Source organism: Medicago sativa, chromosome 8 (genome assembly GCF_051527215.1).
Source record: "Medicago sativa cultivar Bolivia chromosome 8, Bolivia_mono, whole genome shotgun sequence".
NCBI lineage: Eukaryota > Viridiplantae > Streptophyta > Magnoliopsida > Fabales > Fabaceae > Medicago > Medicago sativa.
This window is the reverse complement of record NC_140756.1, coordinates 31,296,001-31,316,716: the sequence shown is the minus strand read 5'-3', so window position 1 is coordinate 31,316,716 and position 20,716 is coordinate 31,296,001. Positions and strand designations below refer to the sequence as shown.

Here is a 20,716-nt window from a genome sequence, read left to right as displayed (position 1 = left end):
TTATTAACAAAGTTTAGGGCGAGGGATGATACACCAGTTCAAAGCAGAAAATACATTTAGGCTCAAAGAGTACTTACAAATGTATTTTACATTTACGTTCCTCCAAAGATACTAACGGAGTTCAAACCCGGTACCTCTCGGATTCAAGACCTATCTTTTTACTACTAGACCAAACTTATGAAGTTATATCAGAATGAAGTTTGATTCACTAGAAAAATTTATACATTATTTGCAAAGGCAAAAGGATTTGGAATTGGTATCCGATCAATGAAGTCAAATTATTGCATTTTGGTAGAGAGAAGATAAACTACTCGAGAAGAGTAAAATCGATGACATTATAGAAGTTAGGAAAAATTGTTCAACCATGTGCATGGGATGTCAAGCATCACTTATTGTATCAAAAGAAAAGAATAGACATGTGTGAGCTATAGAATCTTTTGACAATAATCACAATCATGTTATGGCTAGTGCCAAAAGTGTTTAACTGAATTGAGAAGTTTAGTGAAGAAGGTTTGCCTACTAGAAAGGTTGTGACAATGTTTAACGATAGTGATTTAGGTTTTTTAAATAGAGATTGTTAGAAACACAATGGTAAATTACACATTTTCTATCATTATGGAAGGAAATCAAAGTAATGATCCTATAGCCCATCCTTGGTGTCACACTCTCTAAGACCCCACAGTATCAAATGAATGTTAGTTAAACTGTTTTGTATGACTGAGATTTTTCATACTTAATGTCAATTAATATTTACTACTTAATGGGATAAAACTTGTTTGTTATTGTAATGTGAATTAATATTTTTCATTGTTTAGTAATCTGGATCTTGTTGAAAAAAAGTTTCAAAAACTTACTTGATTTTCCTCAGTAATAGAGGGTTGGTTTGTTTTATGTCATACTATTTTCTTGAGCAATTTCCCATTGAGGAGACATCTTCAATACCTATTACTCTTATCATTACTACTTCCTACTTTGGATTGCCTACAATTATGATAGGCAAGCATTCATGCAGCCAATGAAACTCATCCATTGCTTCCCAACATCTCTTCCTAAGTTCTCAAATAAATGAATTCAAAGGGCCAGATTTATCGATTGCATGAATGTGTACCGCAGGCAATCCAAATCCTAGCGAAACTCAACGAGCATATCTCAAGGACAGTAAAGAGAGTCTAAGTTAGAATGTTATCGGTAACACGCAGAGAAAGGGCCACAGGAAATTATAGTGATTCCCATTAGAGCAAGGGTAACAGAGTCCTATTTCACAGATTATTTTAAAAGATAACTTAGCATGCTTTAGCATGTAAAAGCATCAATCCTAACTATCCATTCCTCACACTCCCAATGGTTCTCCAGTCAACAAGTCAGATTTACAAGGTTGAAGCTCCCTCTCTCCTCAACAAGACCACTATTGATGTTTAGCAGTCACAGTAATGAGCCATTGAGCCAACTAATTTTTCTACACTTCATGAAGCACAAACCTCAGCACACAATCCAGGAATACATGTTTCCACTAGAGACAACACTACTTTCATAAGCCATTCTCTCTTCTTTTTTTCACTTTTTTACATATATAAGAAAACTTGAAATTTGATCATAGTAGATCAAAATGTACCCTTAAATTAGGCAGAAGCCCATTCAAAGTAATGGCAGCGGGCACCTCTAGTTGCAGTCCAATTTCCACATCCAAAGAAAAGACTCCCTTGCTTAGGCCCTGGCTTCCTGACCATTCCCCTACTGCTTTTCACCCCACAATAACAGCAAGGGTGATGATACTGAATGATGGGGGTATTCATATCCCTTGCTTTGAAGGGGAAATGAGGGTAAGCACTTGGTTGTTCGGGAGACTGCTTCCATATCAGTGATCGATCAGCAGTCTGCCACATAATGGAGTTGGTGATGGAAAACTTAAAACCCCTATGCATGAGCAGTGCCAGCAGACGAGCAGTATTTTTGGCATCATCAAGACCACAATGAGCACGGCCCTGCCATGCCAAGCCTGCTATCTCAACAGCCTCCTTTAGATTGCACCTCACAGAACCAAATACCTCACTGAAAGGAACCCTTAAGTTGATCCAGCTAACAGAAGTTCAAAAGCAGATAAACAAAAGTCAGTTGAAATGAAATCCTGATAAACATAGGTTATCATTTATACTGTGCAGCATTTACCGGTTGAAATAAGGTGGCTTTCGAATTTTCTTGAAACGGCACTCAGATTCAAGCATCACACGACAATCCCAGTTAGACCATGTAACCACAGCAAAGTTGGCATTCTTTATTCCCTTTTTCTCGAGCCATTTGTCATGCCTAAGTAGAGCTTCACTCAATGTAACACCTCTGTCCACCTGAACCATATACAATAAGAAATACGATTAACAATCTTCACCCAAAGGCAAGAATGAACAAGGCATAGTAGTATTTGACAAGCAAAATAGGTTATAAAAATACTAAATAAAGCATCAAAGTATTTCTGTCAGGTAAGTTTGGGTTGCACAACTTATTATGTGTTCAAAAGAGATTGTCTGTAAGGGCACAAAGAAACTACTGAGCCCATACCTAAGTGAAGGTTCTTTATTTACGCCCATGTATTAACTGTGTCAACCTCAAAGGATATTAATCATCCAATCAGACTGCACACACAAGGCTGATCCCAGGAGCAGAGCCAGACTATTGTCTCACAGAGGCCAAAACAAAAAGTTAGTGACAATTTTTGAAAAAATTCTAGAAAAGATGAGGTACAGGGGGGTTTACGTGGCCTTTGGACACACTACCACAATGGCTAGGTTTAATAATGCAAATATTTATAATGTGGTTTCAAATAGGTTTATGTGCATTGAGCTTTAATTACAAATTTAAAAAATTATGCATGGGCTCAAGCCCCTGAACACTAGCCTGCACCTCTGGCTGATCCAGAAGATGCAATGATACAAAATTATCTGAAAAGCACTTGCAAGACTATACTCAACCAAAACCTAGTGAGTGCTTAGCAGTGACCGAAAGCACTCACCGAAAGGGAGGTATCAAAAATACTCTTCATTTCCCCAATTTACAGACCCACATAATATGAATGTCTAATCAACATCCTTGTATCAATATTTCTTGCATTTCCATATTAATAGAGAAGTAACAGTATATGCTCAAAATAAATATTAATCACATTATTTTGACAATCATAATTGCACCACACATCATACCGCAGTTCTGAATTGTTGAAGTTGTGAGATTTTAGATAAAAAGGAGAAAAGAAAATAATAGGGACCTCGAATATTATTACTAATAATTTTATACCGACTTGCCACTAAAGACTGAACACTAATCACTATTAATAAGGATACATAGACTCAATCCTAAACAATAATCTAAGATGTGCTACGACTGAAAACTAATCATAGGAGATAAACCAGGATATTCTGCAATATTATTTTGTAGTCTATCACTCTCCCTCAAGCTAAAGCTTACTACACTTTAACCTGTTACAAGAAAACAATGCCTCGCCACACATATAAAATATAATAGAAAACCAAACAAAAATTGAACTCCACCAAAAACAAAAGTTGGGAGGACAACTCAAGGATATTGGAGAAGCCGAAAAGAATTACTTTTAAAGATGGTTTAATCAAATAGTTGGAATAATCATCAACATGAGAAAAATTCACGGCAAACATTGAACGAAGAAAGTTCCATCCTTCTCAAAATCACAATTGGAATCTTTAAACCATCAGAGACCCTAAATATTTTACTTGAAAATAAGTCTGAGAATTGCTACGATGCCAAAGACTAGGCCAGTGCATCTCAAGCGGAAGGTCAGCAAACAACAACAAAGTGCTCAGAAAATTCTCACAAGACAAAGCTTCAACAACAAAAGAAGCACTAAATTGAAGTTGTAACAACAGGAAGTCATGATCGGTCAAAGAAGAGAGAAAAATGCGTCAAAAGTAGGAGAGAAAGGAGGTGTATGCACTGAAACGTAGGTGCATGTTGGCCTAAAACACAAAATCGAGAGATTATAACAGCTGAGATACTTATGAGAAAGACCTTCAAAGTAGCAAGAGCTAAAACCACAAATATTAGTACTGTTGGAACTATACACATCAACACTGCTCCAATTTTCCCAACAGGTATTTTATAAGGTCTAGATACATTTGGAAACTTTATCCTCAACTTAACAAATGCGACTGGATCAGGAACAGGAAGGTCGCAGGAAAAGTGGTAGCGGACGACATTGATGATGCCTAAAAGTGACAGCAACCAGAAAATGAAAAATTTGTGCAAAAAAGGGGAAACTTACATTCCCAAACATGTTTTGGAACTAGGCAGCATAACAGTGACGAGACAAGTCACGGAGAATAGAATCAAGCTCTGATTCATGTTCAATTAATGGGATTTAAGATAAAAGGAGCAGAGAAAATAATAACTTCGAATATAATTGATAATAACTTAATACAAGCGCTAAAACATGAATCTCTATTTACAAAGATTAAATACATAATTTTACCGCAGTCCTTATTCAATATGGTATAACCCCTTATGGCCTGATCCCTCTCATCTGCAACGACCTTTAGCTACCACTACCGTTTGACAGCAACAATCACTTCCAACAACCTCAAATCAGCAGCAACGCTTCCAATAAGCACACTGCCTCCCTCATCAGATGCACTATTACGAATATCCTATGCACACCTTTCTCTTTTGTGTCTTTTAAAACTCAACTCGTATGAGCGAGTGTGCTACTTTGAGACCCTGTTCTATACACGGCTAACTCCCAACATCAGCCACCGTTCATACATTCAGCTTTTAGTTTTTCTAAGAACAGCCACAAACACATACAAAACCCACTATACCCAAACCTTTCTAGTCCACTCCGATGTCCCACTCCACCGAACTCTCTGAAACCACCTCCTTTGCTAAACAGGCCAGTAGCACAACACTGACATATATGCTAAATTTGTAACCTAATGCTTTTTATGTCATCATTTATCTCTTTCCTATTACACTTTTGTGTCCTCTTTGGTTTCTACTTCTGCACCCAAAACTACAAGTGAAGCCCTACCTAAATCCCAGATGGAGACAAGCTAAGGCCCCATTTACTATCTGAAAACATATGTTTCCATGTTTTAAAATGTGTTCGTTTTTAACTTACTAATAAGAACATGTGAGACTCTTAAAATGAACAACTGTATAGAGAGTAGACAAAATACTAGTTAAAGATGATGCATTTTTGGAGATAATGAAACCAACCTTTTGACATTTTCAATGTTTTCAAAAAATGCACACAATTTTTCACTCCAAGAGTCTAGTATCTCCTTGTTAGCAAGTAAAATATCTCCTTGTTAGCAAGTAAAATTAACAGAAATTTTAGAAAATGAAAATAGAAACATTTTCGCAAAGTAAATGGGGCCTAAGGTTAACGAATTGGCTGCTTAAAATTGGAACAGTATTCTACTGTTTGTCAATAGGTCTATACGGCTGAGATTGGCCCCAATAAAGAAGTTGACAGCCTAAGAGTTCACTTGTGGTTAAAGGATATTCATAGATATTCAGCTTCAATTACAGAGACGCCTTTTCTCTTATGGACAATGTGGCTTTCGTTTCCCACTTAATTGCCAGTGCTACTATTCATTAATGGCCATTTCATTAGTTAGACATTAAGAATTATTTTCAACATGGTATATTACAAAAGGTCTATATGCAACAACTACGATCTTTACTCCACATGAAGCATCGACATAGGAATGCCTTCCATGCTGTACCCTTAATTATGGACAAAAAAAGAACCACCCTGTGTTTGGTTTGGTAAGTTTTGTTGTAACAAAGTCAACACACTCACATAGTTATTTGTGTAAAATTGTACATAACATCATCATCAGGAGAAAATGATTAGGCTAGCATCTAGAATCTAAAGCAATATCTTTCAGACACACCACAATCAAACAACACTTGGGGCCTATCAAATAGTACTTTTTAGGGAGTGCGGTTGCTCAAGAAAATGTTATTATTGCCATCACTCAAAGTATGCTTTACACATGCTTTAGGAAACAAGCAGGAGGCATGGTGGACTACCAATCTAACAAAACTCCAGTGGATCCTAATGTTCAATTCCTAACCAAAGTTGTAAAACTCAAGAGTTCGCATAAAGTCATAGAGCTTATGTTGACTTGACTCGTAAACTCAAGTTTATCTACTATAAAAAATAACATCACAAAAACCTCTAAATGGCAAGTGTGGATAATAGAATACTGTTGACACAACAATAATTCAACATTGCAAACTCCATAGTAAAGCAAGTAGCAAAGCAGAATAATGAAGACTGTACATTACTAGATAAGATAGAAATACAGAAGTCCCTAAAGTGAAAACATTTCCATAACAAAGAAACACAGACCTGGAAATATAACAAAAATTAAAATGGTGGAAAGACGCAAACAGAAAAACAGAAGAATATGCGAAGACATGTTCCATCAAGATGGAAAGATGAAGAGCAGGACACAAGATTCAAATAAGCAAGTGAAGCAACCATGCTCTGGGATGCAACGGCAGGGCAGTTTAAAAGATGCAATGCAAGGACACAGTTCCCAGATTGCTTGGTGCTGCAGTGGAATGCTCTGCAGCACATCGTTGTTTTCCAGAAGTTTCTGCCCACTGAGAGCCCTGTTCTCCATTCACCGGAAAACACCGTTCAAGTACCCTTAGCAATAAGCACTCTCTATTCTGTGGTTTCAAACAAGGCAGTGAAGAATCAGGGGGAAAAAAAAGTGATACGGCTAGGAGCCATGTCATTTTAGGCTTATTCCAGCTTGTTTCAGACGAATATACTAGGTCACCAACTCACAAGTAAGAGCAGGCCAAACTGATTCTAATAAGTCTGCCTTAGTTTGATGGAGTACAAGTCCGTAACAAGATACAATGTTTTCCCTACCTAGAAACTTAAACAGACGAGTTTACGGGTCAAATTTCTAGTTTCACAATAATGCTTCAGCCAAGTTATGGGGGTTTAATGATAGACCTCGGTTGACCAAAGATTACTTTAGCTGTGAGGGTGGGACTTTTGGAATGTTCCTTGGTTTAGATAGTCATTGGGATGCTGTCGTCAATATTCTTACATCAACATTCTTACATAAAGTCTACCATCTAACTTCATAGAAGATTAATTTAGGATGTTGTGTCCTTGTTGAAGGTTAATTGATGCTGGATGTTACTATATTGACAGTAAAAGACAGTATTGTGCTAGGGTAAAATGGCAATAGCCACCTATAATCTTATATAGTCAAACAATTGCTTTAGCAATTAAAATTGGGAGATATTAAGGAAATGAAATGGACTTGTGACCCCCAAATAGCTTTGCATATTGCCTCTTCGCTCAGCTTTTAACGAAGAACCGAACAAATAGTTATTTTCTTAGGAAACAAAATGATTCTTTCAAGCAAGATCACTTTGGTTCTATACATTTAAAAAATCAGTTAGCTTGTATATTTACTAAATCTCTTAACAACCTAAGGTTGACTTTCTTTGTAACAAGTTGGTTCACAAGACGCATATGCACCTGCTTAAGCAATGTTTTCAGGTAATTAGTGCTGGTTTTCTATATCATTGGAATTTGTTCCATGTTTAATTAACAGGTATACAGTTTACTATATATAGTATGATAGCTACCTATATGGAGTTAAAAGACATGCAATTCTATACAAGTCAACTCTTAAAAAACTGTTATTATACAAGCAATCCTAAATAAACATTACTGGTTACGGAGATGGGTGGTCTGCATAAATTTATTTTCACGTCTGCTAAGCTACCATTTACAATTACAAATATACAAATATTACAGAAATCCTGTTGTTTGATATGCACATAGTATTGTATTAATTAGTTCAATAATAAGGACAAAACGAAGAGTTAAACAAATCACAGAATAAAGGTGCATAAAAGTTTATCTTGCTGTTTTTGAATTATTTCCTTTTCAGAAGTAAAGGTAAGATTTTGCCATTAACACACCTGAATTTGCTGGATACCAGTCAGATCCTTGCAGAAGTCGCTCAGATGCTGATTGCAGGTAGGCCTCACATATGTTTGGAAACATGCTTCCAGCTGACCGGTGACACTACTCACTATGACAGATGGAAACTCAATTATTTCTTGAGGATGGGGATTTTTATCCTTATCACAGGTCGCCTCAAAGTCTATGACCACAAAATACTGAAATTCTTGATATTGCTCACGCGGGTAACCCTGAGAAACCATATTAATCGGAGCATACTGAAATTGGTTCTCGACGGGATGAGGGTAAAAGTGGTTCTCAAAAGCATTCATTTGACACTGCTGCATCTTGTGAGGGTGGAAATGGCAGGATGTCCAGGTACTGTAATCATGGTGATAAGTAGGTTTATTGTGAAATTCATTGGAAGGCTCAAGAAACTCACTGCCTAAACGGCGGTTAGGTTCAGGAACATTCCCAGCTGGATGATTACCAGGTTCATTACTAAGCTCCGGAAATACTTCCATAGAACTCCCATTACACTGAAAAGTGAAAGGGGGTCCCTTTCCCTGGAGGCACTTTAGAGATGCCTCACAGGTTATTTGCATATTTTCTGCACGAAAAGAAAGAAGCGGGATTACATTGAGGCCAGTATAAATCTGGAAAAATCATACATCCACAGTATATGGTAAGAAACTAAACAAACTATTAGCATAAACCAACAACAGTGGTATTCAAGAATCAAGTTTCCCAAAAAGGACTGGATTGCAGACAAAATGGAACAATGCAATATGACACAACAAACCGCTTGCACGAATTGAACGAATGGGTGAAACCTCAGATATTTCGAATTTATCTACAGCTTGTGGAAATCTTTTAAATCTTCTAAATAAAAGATAAACTAAAATCAAAATATCATCCAAAATAAAAGACAAACAAAACCAAGCTCTTTTCTATCTTAATTCTCTCTCCACGTGAAACTGATTTTAGTTGTTGGTAGTTTCTTCTCCTTGGTTATGATTACGTAAGACCCTTCACATGGGCAAGCAATAATGCAGAAACTAAAGAAAACAAAAAGAACCGACCACCGAAAAAGAACCCGAGTATTGAAGGGCAAGCTCTCCATGCCACATCATTCATTGGATATATGTGAGAACTTTTTTGTTAAACACATTAACATTTTTCATACTTAAAATGCATAAACAATATCAGAAAGATATCTTCAATGTCAAAAAAAATCTAAGTCATGTTGTGCTATCCAAGGAGTAACACAATTCAAAATAAAATGTTAGTGCAAACTACTCGGTTTTCAATCTGTTTTAAATTTGAATTAAATTTGAATCTGAAACTATGATAAGTTAACATGAACACACTAAATAAGCTCCCCATGCTGTTCTCTCTCGCACTCTGTAGCACCGACACTCACATCTGATCGAAGTAGTGTCCAGTGTCTGACATATGTAGCCGACATTGTGTCATTTTCGCAAATAAACGTGTCAGTGTCGGTGCTTCGTTCATAGCTCTCCAATATACACTCCCAGCATACCTTTGACACTAAATTCTTCACATCCACCAAATACAAAATCTCACACTTTCTCCCAGGTGTGCTACCCACTCCCACAGCATTAACATGCCAAATCCAAAAATCTTATACACAAAAAAGGTAAAATTCACAGTTGAACAAGTAAATTAACACCAGAACAAAGTAAAAAACCACTTATTAAAACCCAATTCTTAGACACATTGTCCCCAACCACACCAAATCAATGATCAAACCAAAATTCAACAACTATAAAACCAAAAAACACTAACCCAACACTCTCAACAACAACAACAATTTTTCACACAATTATAAACCACACATAAACACAATAAAAAATCAAAAATTTTAAAACCAGAAACAAAAAAAAACATTTTTTTTCATCCAATTGATCAAAAACCGAATTGAATTAAAAAAAAAACCTGAATTTTCAAGGGCCATCATGATCGTGAATATAATCAAGATCCACAGGCGAGTACATGAGATCCTCCAGTAAATTTAAAATCCTCCCTACACAATCCAATTCATCATAATCATAATCACAATCAAAATCAAAAATTGAAAACCAAAATTAAAAAACTGAAAATTGTATTGTAGAGAGAGAAAGTGAACCTAAGAATTAGAGAGAGAAAGAAGAGAGAGAGGGGTTAGAGTGCAATTACCTATGGCAATTATATAAGCAACTTGCGTTGTTCTCTTCTTTGTTTTCACGATATGAACACGAAGAAGAGTGGGGCCCACGTAAACAGTGAAAAAAAATAAAATAAAAAACTTGTATTTGGCGGAGAGGGACACGTGTCAAACATGTGAGAGGGAGTTAAGAGTGTGCAGTGAAAGTGTTTTGGTTACGTGAGAGATATTTTTGTTTTTGTTTTTTGTGCGTGACCACCGCTTAACGGTTGTAGATTGTTTTCAGCCGTTGGATCATGTACTTTACTCATTTTATGGGTTTCATTGTCTGTTTCTTTTTTCATTCAAGTTTTTTCTGTGGGTATGTGGGGCCCTTAATGATGTATATAGAGTTCGGATCCCGACCTTTACATGTTATATTGTCTTTGAAGTTATCGGTTTTGTGGGTGTTAATCGTTGGTTTTTTTTTGTGGTGGTTAGGGTTTGAACAACAAATTTTGTATATATTATGCATTATCTCTATCGAGTGAGATTATCTCACGAGGACGATCATTTGTTTATTATTCAATAATTTATAATTTTCTTGCGGGAAGTACAGTTTTATCAAGACTTGTTTCCACTAAAAATCGAGCTTGAGTTCTCCAACGCATTCGTCCTAGAGGGAGTTCATTGTCAACTAAAGCCCAATCGCTTGCTTTTTGCAACTACCAACATAGTTGTACTTATCGAGCAATAATTTTTTGTCAAGTACCCTAATGACTAGAAATTCAATTTCTAGGATGAATAAGTAGAAAGTCCGACGGTTAAACCATAATCCATGTATATATTGTGAAATGTCTCAACCAATTGAACTAAGCTTGAATGAATTTACTTTTTACTTTTACTTTAAATAATACTATGTATTTACTTTGAAGAAATTAATTGCTATAAATTAATACTACTTTTTTAAGTACCACATTTAATTTGGTCAAATAAACAAAACCACATTAAACTTGGTCAAAAAAATACCACAATTAATTGTTCAAAATATTTAAATTAGTATTTTTTAATATTTTTGAAAAAAATACGACATTCCTTTACATTTTTTATAAACATATTTCTTTTAAATTACTATAAAGTGACAATAGTAGTACTGTGATAAAAATGCACCTAGTATTTAAAATCAATAATATCTTTTTTTTTAACAAGGAAAAATGAAATTATAATAACACTACTATAGCATTCCCAGCACAAGGCGTACCGAAGAGAACGCTAAAAAATTACAAGCAGTTCAAGAAGTACACAAAATAGACTCGCCAATGCCTAAACACGATAAAGGACTTACCCACCACAAATGTTTTGGTTACGGGAGAGATATTTTGTTTTTGTTTTTTGTGTGTGACCACCGCTTAACGGTTGTAGTTTGTTTTCAGCCGTTGGATTCATGTACTTTTACTCATTTTAAGAGTTTCATTGTCTGTTTCTTTTTTCATTCAACCTTTTTATGTGGGTATGTGGGGCCCTTAATGATGTATCTAGAGTTAGGATCTCAACCTTTACATATTCTTTGAAGTTATCGGTTTTGTGGGTGTTAATCCTTTGTTTATTAGAGGAGTTGAGATTCGATAATTTATAATTCTGTAGTGATAAGTACAATTTTATCAAGACTCGTTTCTACTAGAAATCAAACTCAAATTCTTCAAAGCATTTGCCCAATCTTTTACTTTTTGCAACTACCAACATAGTTGTACTTATCGAGCAAATTTCTTTTGTGAAGTACTCTAATGACTAGAAATTCATTGTTAAGATAAATAAGTAGGATGTCCGAAGTTCAAACAGCAATTGTTGTATATATTGCGAAATGTCTCAACCAACTAAATTAAGTTCGAATGACTTTTACTTTTTACTTTTACTTTAAATAATAAATAATATGTATTTACTTTGTACTTGTTGAAGAATTTTTAAACATTGAAGTGATGTGTTTTATTCAAATAAATCACTAGAAATTAATACTATTTTTTTAAGTACCACATTTAATTTGGTCAAATAAACAAAACCACATTAAACTTGGTCAAAAGTATACCACATTTAATTATTCAAAAGATTTAATTTAGTATTTTTTTTTAAAAAAAAAACACCACATTCCCTTACATTTTTTTTATTTTATATATCAAACATATCTTTTTTTAATTAGTATAAAATGACAATAGTAGTATTGTGATAAAAAATACATGTAGTATTTAAAATCAATAATAAATATTTACGTTAATTGAAAATAGTGTCGATCATTTTTAAAATCAAAGACGTAGACTCCGACTTTTTATTTAGAGGCAAGTATCATTCTGATATAAAATGTATGTTCAAGTTTTTCTTAATAAAGTCAATTCTTTCATCCGCTAAAGGTTTTTTTTTGTTGAAGATATTAGTTCATTGTTGATTTGTATCAATGAATTGTATATCTAAAACACATTTCTGAACATAATCTATAATAAAATGATGTTTTATCTCAATGTGTTAGACGCAGAACAGAAGCAAGGATTAGCAAGTGCTAAACCTAAGAGATAAACAAACAAGTTGCAAGTAATAAACATGCAAATAAGGGTTTCTGGAATCCACTAGAATTGACATACACTTCTTCAAAAATAACACCATTTAAAAAAGCACTCTTAACATCCATTTGATATAGAGTGATACCATGATTAACAACATATGACATAAATAATCTAATTGCTTCTAATCTAGCAACGAGTGCAAAAGTTTATGTGTAATAAATAATTTTCTGCTGAGTGTAGCCTTGAGCTACAAGTCTAGCTTTGTTTCTTACCACTTCACCTTGCTCATTTAGCTTGTTTTTGAAAACTCATTTTGTTCCAATTTTTTTCTTCTTCTAGGCTTAACAACTAAGTCTCAAATATCATTTCTTTGGAACTGATTCAACTCGTCTTATATAACTACAATTTATTCATCATGTGAAAGTGCTTCATTAATAAAAGTGGGTTCAATCATCGAAAGTAGTCCCAGCATTGAATGTTCATCTCTGAATGCTGATCTTGTCTTTAAATGAGTGTCTTTGTTCATAAAGATTAGCTCTTCTGGATGTGAATACTTGTATTTGAATGTCCTTCTAGGCGTGCTTCAGAGGTTGCACTAGCTTCCGAACCATCCGTAGCACCAATAAGTTCTGAAGCATCTTCAATGATCTAAATCTCGGTAAAACGTTCAACTAGCTCTGTCATTTTATTTTCAACCTTTTTGTCATCAACTTTGATGTGTATTGATTCTTCAACCACGTTAGTTTTAGAATTATATACTCCGTATGCTTTTGAGCGTTCAGAGTATCCTAAGAAGATACCCTTCTGAGTTTTGACATCAAATTTTTTTAAATAGACTTTATTGTTTAAGATGTATCATGTATATCCAAATTGGTGAAAGTAAACAATACTTGGTCTCTTTTCCTTTAGCGTCTGTTTGGTTGAAGAGAAGATGGGACGACAGAAGTTGAAGGGAGAGAGAAAGGATAGAAGTGTCCCATCAAAGCTCTTTGGTGAGGGAAGAAATGGGGGAGAGAGATAAAAAAATCAGTGGGCCCCATCAATATTCTTTCTCTCCATGGATTGGAAGAAAGAAACAGGAGGAGCTGTTGTTATTTTGTGCATTTCTCAATTATGTCCTTGCTTACATAACAGTAACATAGACCATCTTATTACTATTTTTGAAAGGCTGAATAACATTATTATTTTTCGTATGACCAAATAACAACACATGATTTGATAAAACCAGTGAAATTAAATAGCGTGATAATCTAGTAAAATATTTTTTTTGTTGAAAAAATTACTGTAATGAATTGATTTAATTAACTGACTATGTTAAAATATTTTAAGCAATTAATTAAAAAGTAGTCTAATTTCTATGTGAAAATAATCAATTTAATTTCTTAATTAAATTAGAATAAAAAAACCTGCATTAATTTATATATGAAATCCTCTTAAAAAATTTATATACGAAATTAAACTACTAAGATAATAAATTGTATTAGTTTTTTTAATCCAAGGATATTTTAGTCTTTTCAAAAATTAAACACACTTCTATCTCCTCTATTTTTTTTTTCTTTTCTTGTACCAAATAATATATCAAATCTACTCTATTTCTCTCTTTTCAAACTCTTTCTCACATTTTTCTCTCTTCACTCTTTCTTTTCACAACCAAACAAGGCCTTAAAGAGTTCTTTTCACAACCAAACAAGGCCTTAAAGAGTTCACGTGAAGAGTCCATCCTAAGAAGTTTTGTTCAATTGCCCAACATAACTTGTTTGAACAAGATACCCAATTGCCCAAGATACTGAAAATTAAAGCACGGTGCTATCTTTTTTAATCATATACTCCATCCGGTCTCAAATATAAGAAAATATTTCTTTTTTAGGTTCATTGAGTAGTTAATGTATCTAGTCTACCTTGTAAAACAAATACATTAATTATTCAATGAACCTAAAAAAGGAATCTTTTCTTATATTTGAGACCGGAGGGAGTACATGTTTTGTAAGTAGAGAGAGGCCATGACCTTGTAATTGTTGTAAGTTTGTTCTTTTGGATTATTCACGTATATTTTTGTGAAATGCAGCTTCTTCAATTTAAGTAGTTGAGATTTGTTAGTCTATGCCTATGAAGCCCAGATACATGATACGATACAACATCGATACGGGAAAATTTTAAAATTTAAGATATGATACGGCTGTGAAACTTCAATAAAAAATTAAATTTGAACTACATATTAACACTCAAAATACAAAATAGGGACTAAAACTCAAAAACAAAACAAAAATGATGCAAAACCTAGACCAAACAGACATAGAAAAACAATAAGGCACATCAATGAAATTGTCTTCACACAACAATCAACAATAATATCGTTCTCAAACAATCAAAGAGACACAAAACAGACGGCGGCAACAATAGAAATATAAATGTAAGTAATATCGGATAATTGTTTTTTTTTTTTTAAATAAAATTTATTCTTCGGATACTCTTCTAATACGTATCTGGAAGTATGAGACATGTATCGGTGCAAGATACGCAGGGGATACGGTACGTCATCAATTTTGAAGTATCTGAGCTTCAGAGGTCTATGCATATTGTATTTCATGGATTACACTCAAATTTACATTCCTAATTTTCTCTTTTCATTGATATTAGGAAGGATTATCATCACAACCAACTAATTTATGTTCTAAATTTCATCATATTTCAGCGTTCGAAGGGTGAACCCTTACATGGCTTTGAAGATGAAAAATTCTCCTATGTTGTTTTTAGACGAGGCCCAGGACCAAGATAAGTGTTTAAAATTTATTTTTAGACTAGTTGTGCAAGGGGTAGATCAAATTTTTCAATGATACAAACCCAAGTATCAAATGCACTTGATTTGCAACAAAAAAGCACCCGAACTATTCAACAAAACAAGCCTTGGGTCCGTTTAGATTTACTTGTTTTTGAGATTATGCAAAACAACTTATGCAAATAAATAAGCTTTTATGTATTATTCATGAGTTTGTCCAAGGTAGTTTATGAAAAAATCACTTATGAAGATACAATTTTTGTTAGTAAGAACTTATGAATCTTCATAAAAGATTATGTATTTTCATAAACTATTTTTCATAAGCTAAAAAATAAGTCAATCCAAACGGGACCTTAATCTAAAATTTGACTCTATTCTACTCCAAAACAATTACTCCACATCACCACATAGTAAAGTGCATTCTTGGAAATGTTGTATTGGAATCAGCAAGCAAATATGATTTAGAGTTTGGTTAGAGAAAATGCTTTCTATTTGTAATTATTTTTCGAGTTATGCTAAATATAGCGACTGATTTTCTCACGAAGTTATCGCGATTTTGCAGTCAGCCAATTAAATCATGTATTGACCGGAAAACACGCATGGAAGGTTGCATTACTATATGTGCCAGCTTGTTAGTTTTCTATTCGCGACAAATATCATTTTCGTTATTTTTATTTTCACCATGTTTCCTGTTTTCAAATATTTTTATAGGAAACAATGAAAATAATTTATTTTCTTTCACTTGTTCTATATACAAATCTTCAAAAAATAAGTTGCAGTGTGAAACCAAGGTAGCATATTTGGTTATTAATAGTGAAAATAGGAAATACAAACTTTTCTCTTGTTAATTATTAGTAGAAATTAACATGAAATTAAAAGAAAATGTTTTCTGGAACTGAATTGCAATTTGTATTTAATTCTTTTAACTTTTTCAGAGGACTGGTTGAAGTTGCAAGAAGCTGATGATGATGCTCCACATGAAGTAGATGTAGTAAGAAGATATAAAAAGAAATACATGAAATACTTCAAACAACAATGAAGTTCAACAACTATAAACAATCCAAAAATTCTCTAAGCTTAAAGTTGGTAAAGATGGAATTTTTGACCTTAGTTTATTACCAAAAATCCAATAAGACACAAAAGTGTCAAATGGATTTCTACTTATATAAACTATCTTACAATTGGACTCTTTGATTGACTTGGCAAGTGAAGGAAATGGAATGTGAGACCCAAAAATCCTTGGTTCATTCATTTTTGATAAAGGAATTTGGTCCATGACATCAACAGCATAAACACTATGTTCAAAGGAAGGAACTAGTGCATGTGAAATGTTTTTAAGTAATGGATGATCCTCTAAGGAGGAAAAAGTACGACGATTAACAATTGCAAATGTAAGTGCTTTCAACCAAGTGGTGCCTGATTTTGGTAAGCTTGCAACAACAACATCACTGTCTTTGGCTTGAAAATGGTTTTGAAAAGAGATTATAGGTTGGATCAAATTTGATGGACACCAAAAACATTGAAACAAATATAAATTTTGTGACAATCCCCACCCATTTTCTTTAGGAAGTGAGAGGATGAACTGCTTACCGTCTTCTTGGCTTGCTTCTTGTCCATCCATTGAAGGAGAACTGATTTTGGTAGTCACTAGTGTGATGAATATTTTGTTCTTCCCCAAGAGGAACAATATATAAGTTTGCGGAAAAGAAAACAACTTGACAACATGATATGTAGAAGAAAATGACTGTTTTTGAAATAATAATGGAATCTGTATGTGGTTCCCCACATTTATTTGGTGGTTGGTTTCTTTGTTTGTCATAATTGTATGCAAGTCCTAATTTAGTGAAATTTTTCGTAAGAATAAAATTGTTTATAGATCAATTTTTAGTTCAATTTAGCTTCTATTGCAAATATTTGAAAGTTTCTGGCATAGTATATTTTTTTTTACCTTAATGTTTCTTTGTAATTCTTTTAGCAAGATCTAGTCAAACTATTGTTCAATAATGCAAGCATTATTATATAAGTATATCATTGCTTTCGTTTAAGGTTAATGACAATAAAGAAATACCATTTCAGACATAAAAAAAAAATTATTTATTGGATTTGGTTTAAAATATAACGTTGACGAAGTTTGACATTGCTTATAATTATAACAGAAGAAGAGGTATAAAAATACTATATGAGGAATGCTAATATCAGTTGCTTGCACACTCTCGCTTGCACACTCTCTTGACTATAGGGCCACGTCACACTTTCTTAATAACTCGGTTACCTGTTTACAGGCTCCTCAAGTTTAGTTTTTTGTTATTTTTTAATGTGAAAAAAAAAAATCAAAACGCCATAGCTGCTTCGACCTGGACTTAATTAACTGCAGAAGGAAGTTGTCTAGGAGGATCTGGAGCAGACATCACAGCAAGCTGACACTCATCAAACCCAACCTTCAAGTTTCAGTTTCCAATTTCATAAAATAAAACCAAATATATTCCCAAATTTGACGAAGGGTGGAAGGGCCAAATCTAATTATTCCAATAAACTCCCAATCTCCAATAAATCTATTTTCACGTACCAATAATGATGCATCCAATAAATTTAAACAAAAACCAAAATCAAAGATTACCAACACTCAAATCAACATACCAGAAAAGAGAAAACAAAAAGTCAATTATTCGCTCTCCTACTGTTACCCAGTCACGAAACAACTATGAAATCAGCCACCCTGTTCATTAATTTGTAGCTTCAGAGATTTGCAATAAAAGTTTTTGAGATTGCAAAGCCAGTCCAGTGGTTTAGGTACACAATAAATTTGTTATCAAAAAGAAAGATGTCACTTAAGAAAGATCTCCTTCGATCCTTAAATCTGTAGCAACAATGGAGAGTTTGAATTGAGGGTGTTTTCGGATTGGGTTACGAATTGAGTCCGGAGAGTAATTTTAAAGATAAACAATTTCAGAAAGAAAAAAAAAACTTATGGCTCCTTTACCTATTCAACCGGTTGCCGGGGAAAGAGATTAAAAAATGAATTACGTGGCCCAATACAAGAGAGAGTGACCAATAGAGAGTGCAAGAGTGACTGTTCTTAGCATTGCTCATACTATATATATAAACTCTAGTTCTTCATTACAAGCTCCATCGTTATGTCCTCGTGAGCTTAGCTCAACTTGTAAGAACAATGCATTATATATGCAAGGTTCGGGGTTCAAATCCCGGCCACCACAAAAAAAAAGCTCCATCGGTTATTGTTGAGTTTCAAATATTAGCGGTTAAATCCTCCATCACCTATGAATGAGTAAGTGTTGGATATATAAGAGAGGTGACACATATATTTAATGCTTTATGGTCTTGGATGAAGATGTCATGTCTCAGTTTCTAGAAATCCTAGAGCATTGGACCGCTGTTGGAGCTTTGATACTACCTTGTCAACTGACAAGTTTCAATTGATAGATGAGCATGATCAAAATCAAAATATCTTAAAAATGCATTCCCTCATGCCCCATTCTTCTTATACGAAGGAATTCGATGTGACAACGTGTATAGTTTTTTTGGTAGAATACAAAATGCGTTCTCTTCATTCTTTTGAGTTTTCAAAGAGACTGACAAACTGTTACACTAAGTATAAGACACTTCAATACCAACATTTTCAACAAACTAACAATAATTAAACTAAAATCCAACAAAACATTGACACAACATAATAATACAACCTAATCTTCATCTGCCTGAATCAAACTCTTGAGAATATTTTTAGAAGACCTCAGCAGCAACGAAACATCTAACTCGTTCGGACCTTTAGTGTTGTGCTGACCAAATAATGAGAACATGATCCTCATGTTGTTGTCGTTCTTGAGTACCATCTGGTTGAACTGCAATCTCCCGATTGAGTCAATTGATGGACGTCGATACCCTACACCGTCCACCATCCTTGTGTCTCTATGGTTGAACCTTCGGTTGATTTGATCCAGTTGATCCTTTAATCTACTAACGTGATATCGACCCAAACTCTAAACAGATGGAGCTTTCCACCGTTGTAGCATACTGCAACTAACTCCGTGTTCAGATGTACTGGATAAATGTCCATGGTTTATATCTACACCATAAGAAATCAAAAACAATCAAAGAAAAACTCATTCTAACATTTCATTAAACACTTGAAGTGCAAATTATACATCTACCCTAAAACTTAAAACTACAAAAAAAAAAATAGTCTAACAAGGATTCATAACATAAGCATGTAAACATTTAATTCTTTTCTACAAAAAAATGACATAAACCCTTAAACTAAAAACATTTCTAATTTAAGAGGAAAAATGTAACATGTAAACATAAAATACCAATGATAATAAATTATGAAGACTTACTTGTTATTGGAGTGTTGGCTGATTTGAATTTGAAGAAATAGGATGTTGGATGATTTGAGAGAGTTTTAAAGATTGAGTAATGTGAAATGGAATAAATGAATTGCTGGTTTTGCTTTAAAAGGACGTAACAACAGTTAATTGTCGCTGGGACATCGAAAGTTAACTGCAGTTAGGTTCCGAGTGACAGTTAACTGTCACTGGAGTTAATTGGAGAATTCCAGGGTGGAAATGAGCAAAAATCAAAGGGAGAAGAAAAATTTTCAAACACTCCAAACCAATAGTGAAAAGAAACACAATCCACTTCAATCCAATCACCATTGCTTCTCCCCCCATCTCTCAGCGTTAGTCTCCTATAGCACAAATCTTCTTACCCATGTTTCGCACAAATCTTCTGTCTATTTATATATAGATTAAAAATAATCGAGTTTTTGTCATGTGTTCTACCTCAACTAACAAAAATATCGAATTATTGAATCATACATTGTTAGTGTGATTTGAATCACGGTTCATTCACTTGTCTGAGTTTTCAAATACTATTATTATTTTATCTAAAAAATATTAAGCTTTGTAAGTTTTCAAAGATTATTTTCATTTCATTTATTAAAAAATATTAAGCTTGTTGAACCAAATGAAAATAAAGTCTTTTGTCAAAAAGAAAATTGTAAATCCTTCAAAAAAAAAATTGTAACTATAATGAGTGCAATTATTCCTTAAAAAAAAAAAGAGTGCAATCATATAGCTATCCCAATCACTTAGACACCAATAATGGATACACTGCACATAAAAACAGCAGTAATAAAAGGACATGAATTTCATTAATCATCACCAGACCAACTTTGCAAATAAAATCAAGAGAAAACGGGACCAGCCATGTGATATAGCTGACGAGAAAATCAGCAACGATGTACATCAAATGGA

The 20,716-nt window shown here is 33.9% G+C and overlaps 1 protein-coding gene, 1 long non-coding RNA gene and 1 pseudogene across 3 annotated transcripts; all 3 read right to left on the bottom strand.

The window, feature by feature from the left end:
• Positions 1 to 1,205: 1,205 nt before the first annotated feature.
• Positions 1,206 to 10,194, bottom strand: LOC146898398 (uncharacterized). Of its 2 annotated transcripts, none has more exons than XM_085735990.1 (5): positions 10,119 to 10,194; positions 9,929 to 10,016; positions 7,987 to 8,579; positions 2,167 to 2,342; positions 1,206 to 2,076 (listed from the first exon to the last, which is right to left on the bottom strand). In XM_085735990.1, exons 2-5 carry the CDS (start codon positions 9,948 to 9,950, stop codon positions 1,620 to 1,622), a joined length of 1,248 nt encoding a protein of 415 aa, XP_085592116.1. In that variant the 5' UTR covers positions 9,951 to 10,016; positions 10,119 to 10,194; the 3' UTR covers positions 1,206 to 1,619. The 2 variants fall into 2 exon arrangements, with proteins under 2 accessions (XP_085592116.1, XP_085592117.1); XM_085735991.1 differs by having other exon boundaries at positions 10,169 to 10,194.
• Positions 10,195 to 16,403: 6,209 nt separating this feature from the next.
• On the bottom strand, positions 16,404 to 17,116 carry LOC146898397 (cytosolic sulfotransferase 15 pseudogene; annotated as a pseudogene).
• A 1,792-nt stretch (positions 17,117 to 18,908) lies between these two features.
• On the bottom strand, positions 18,909 to 20,173 carry LOC146898396 (uncharacterized). The gene is made up of 2 exons (XR_015022559.1): positions 19,799 to 20,173; positions 18,909 to 19,527 (listed from the first exon to the last, which is right to left on the bottom strand). It is a non-coding gene; the product is annotated as an uncharacterized LOC146898396 (long non-coding RNA).
• Positions 20,174 to 20,716: the final 543 nt, after the last annotated feature.

Bases quoted from the DNA above. Each gene is read 5' to 3' on its own strand.
- LOC146898398 (XM_085735990.1), bottom strand. From the start codon at position 9,950: ATGATGGCCCTTGAAAATTCAG. The intron at 8,580-9,928 runs GTTTTTTTTTTA...CTTTTCGTGCAG, and splicing joins GATGGCCCTTGAAAATTCAG to AAAATATGCAAATAACCTGT. The intron at 2,077-2,166 runs GTAAATGCTGCA...AACTTCTGTTAG, and splicing joins AAGCCACCTTATTTCAACCG to CTGGATCAACTTAAGGGTTC.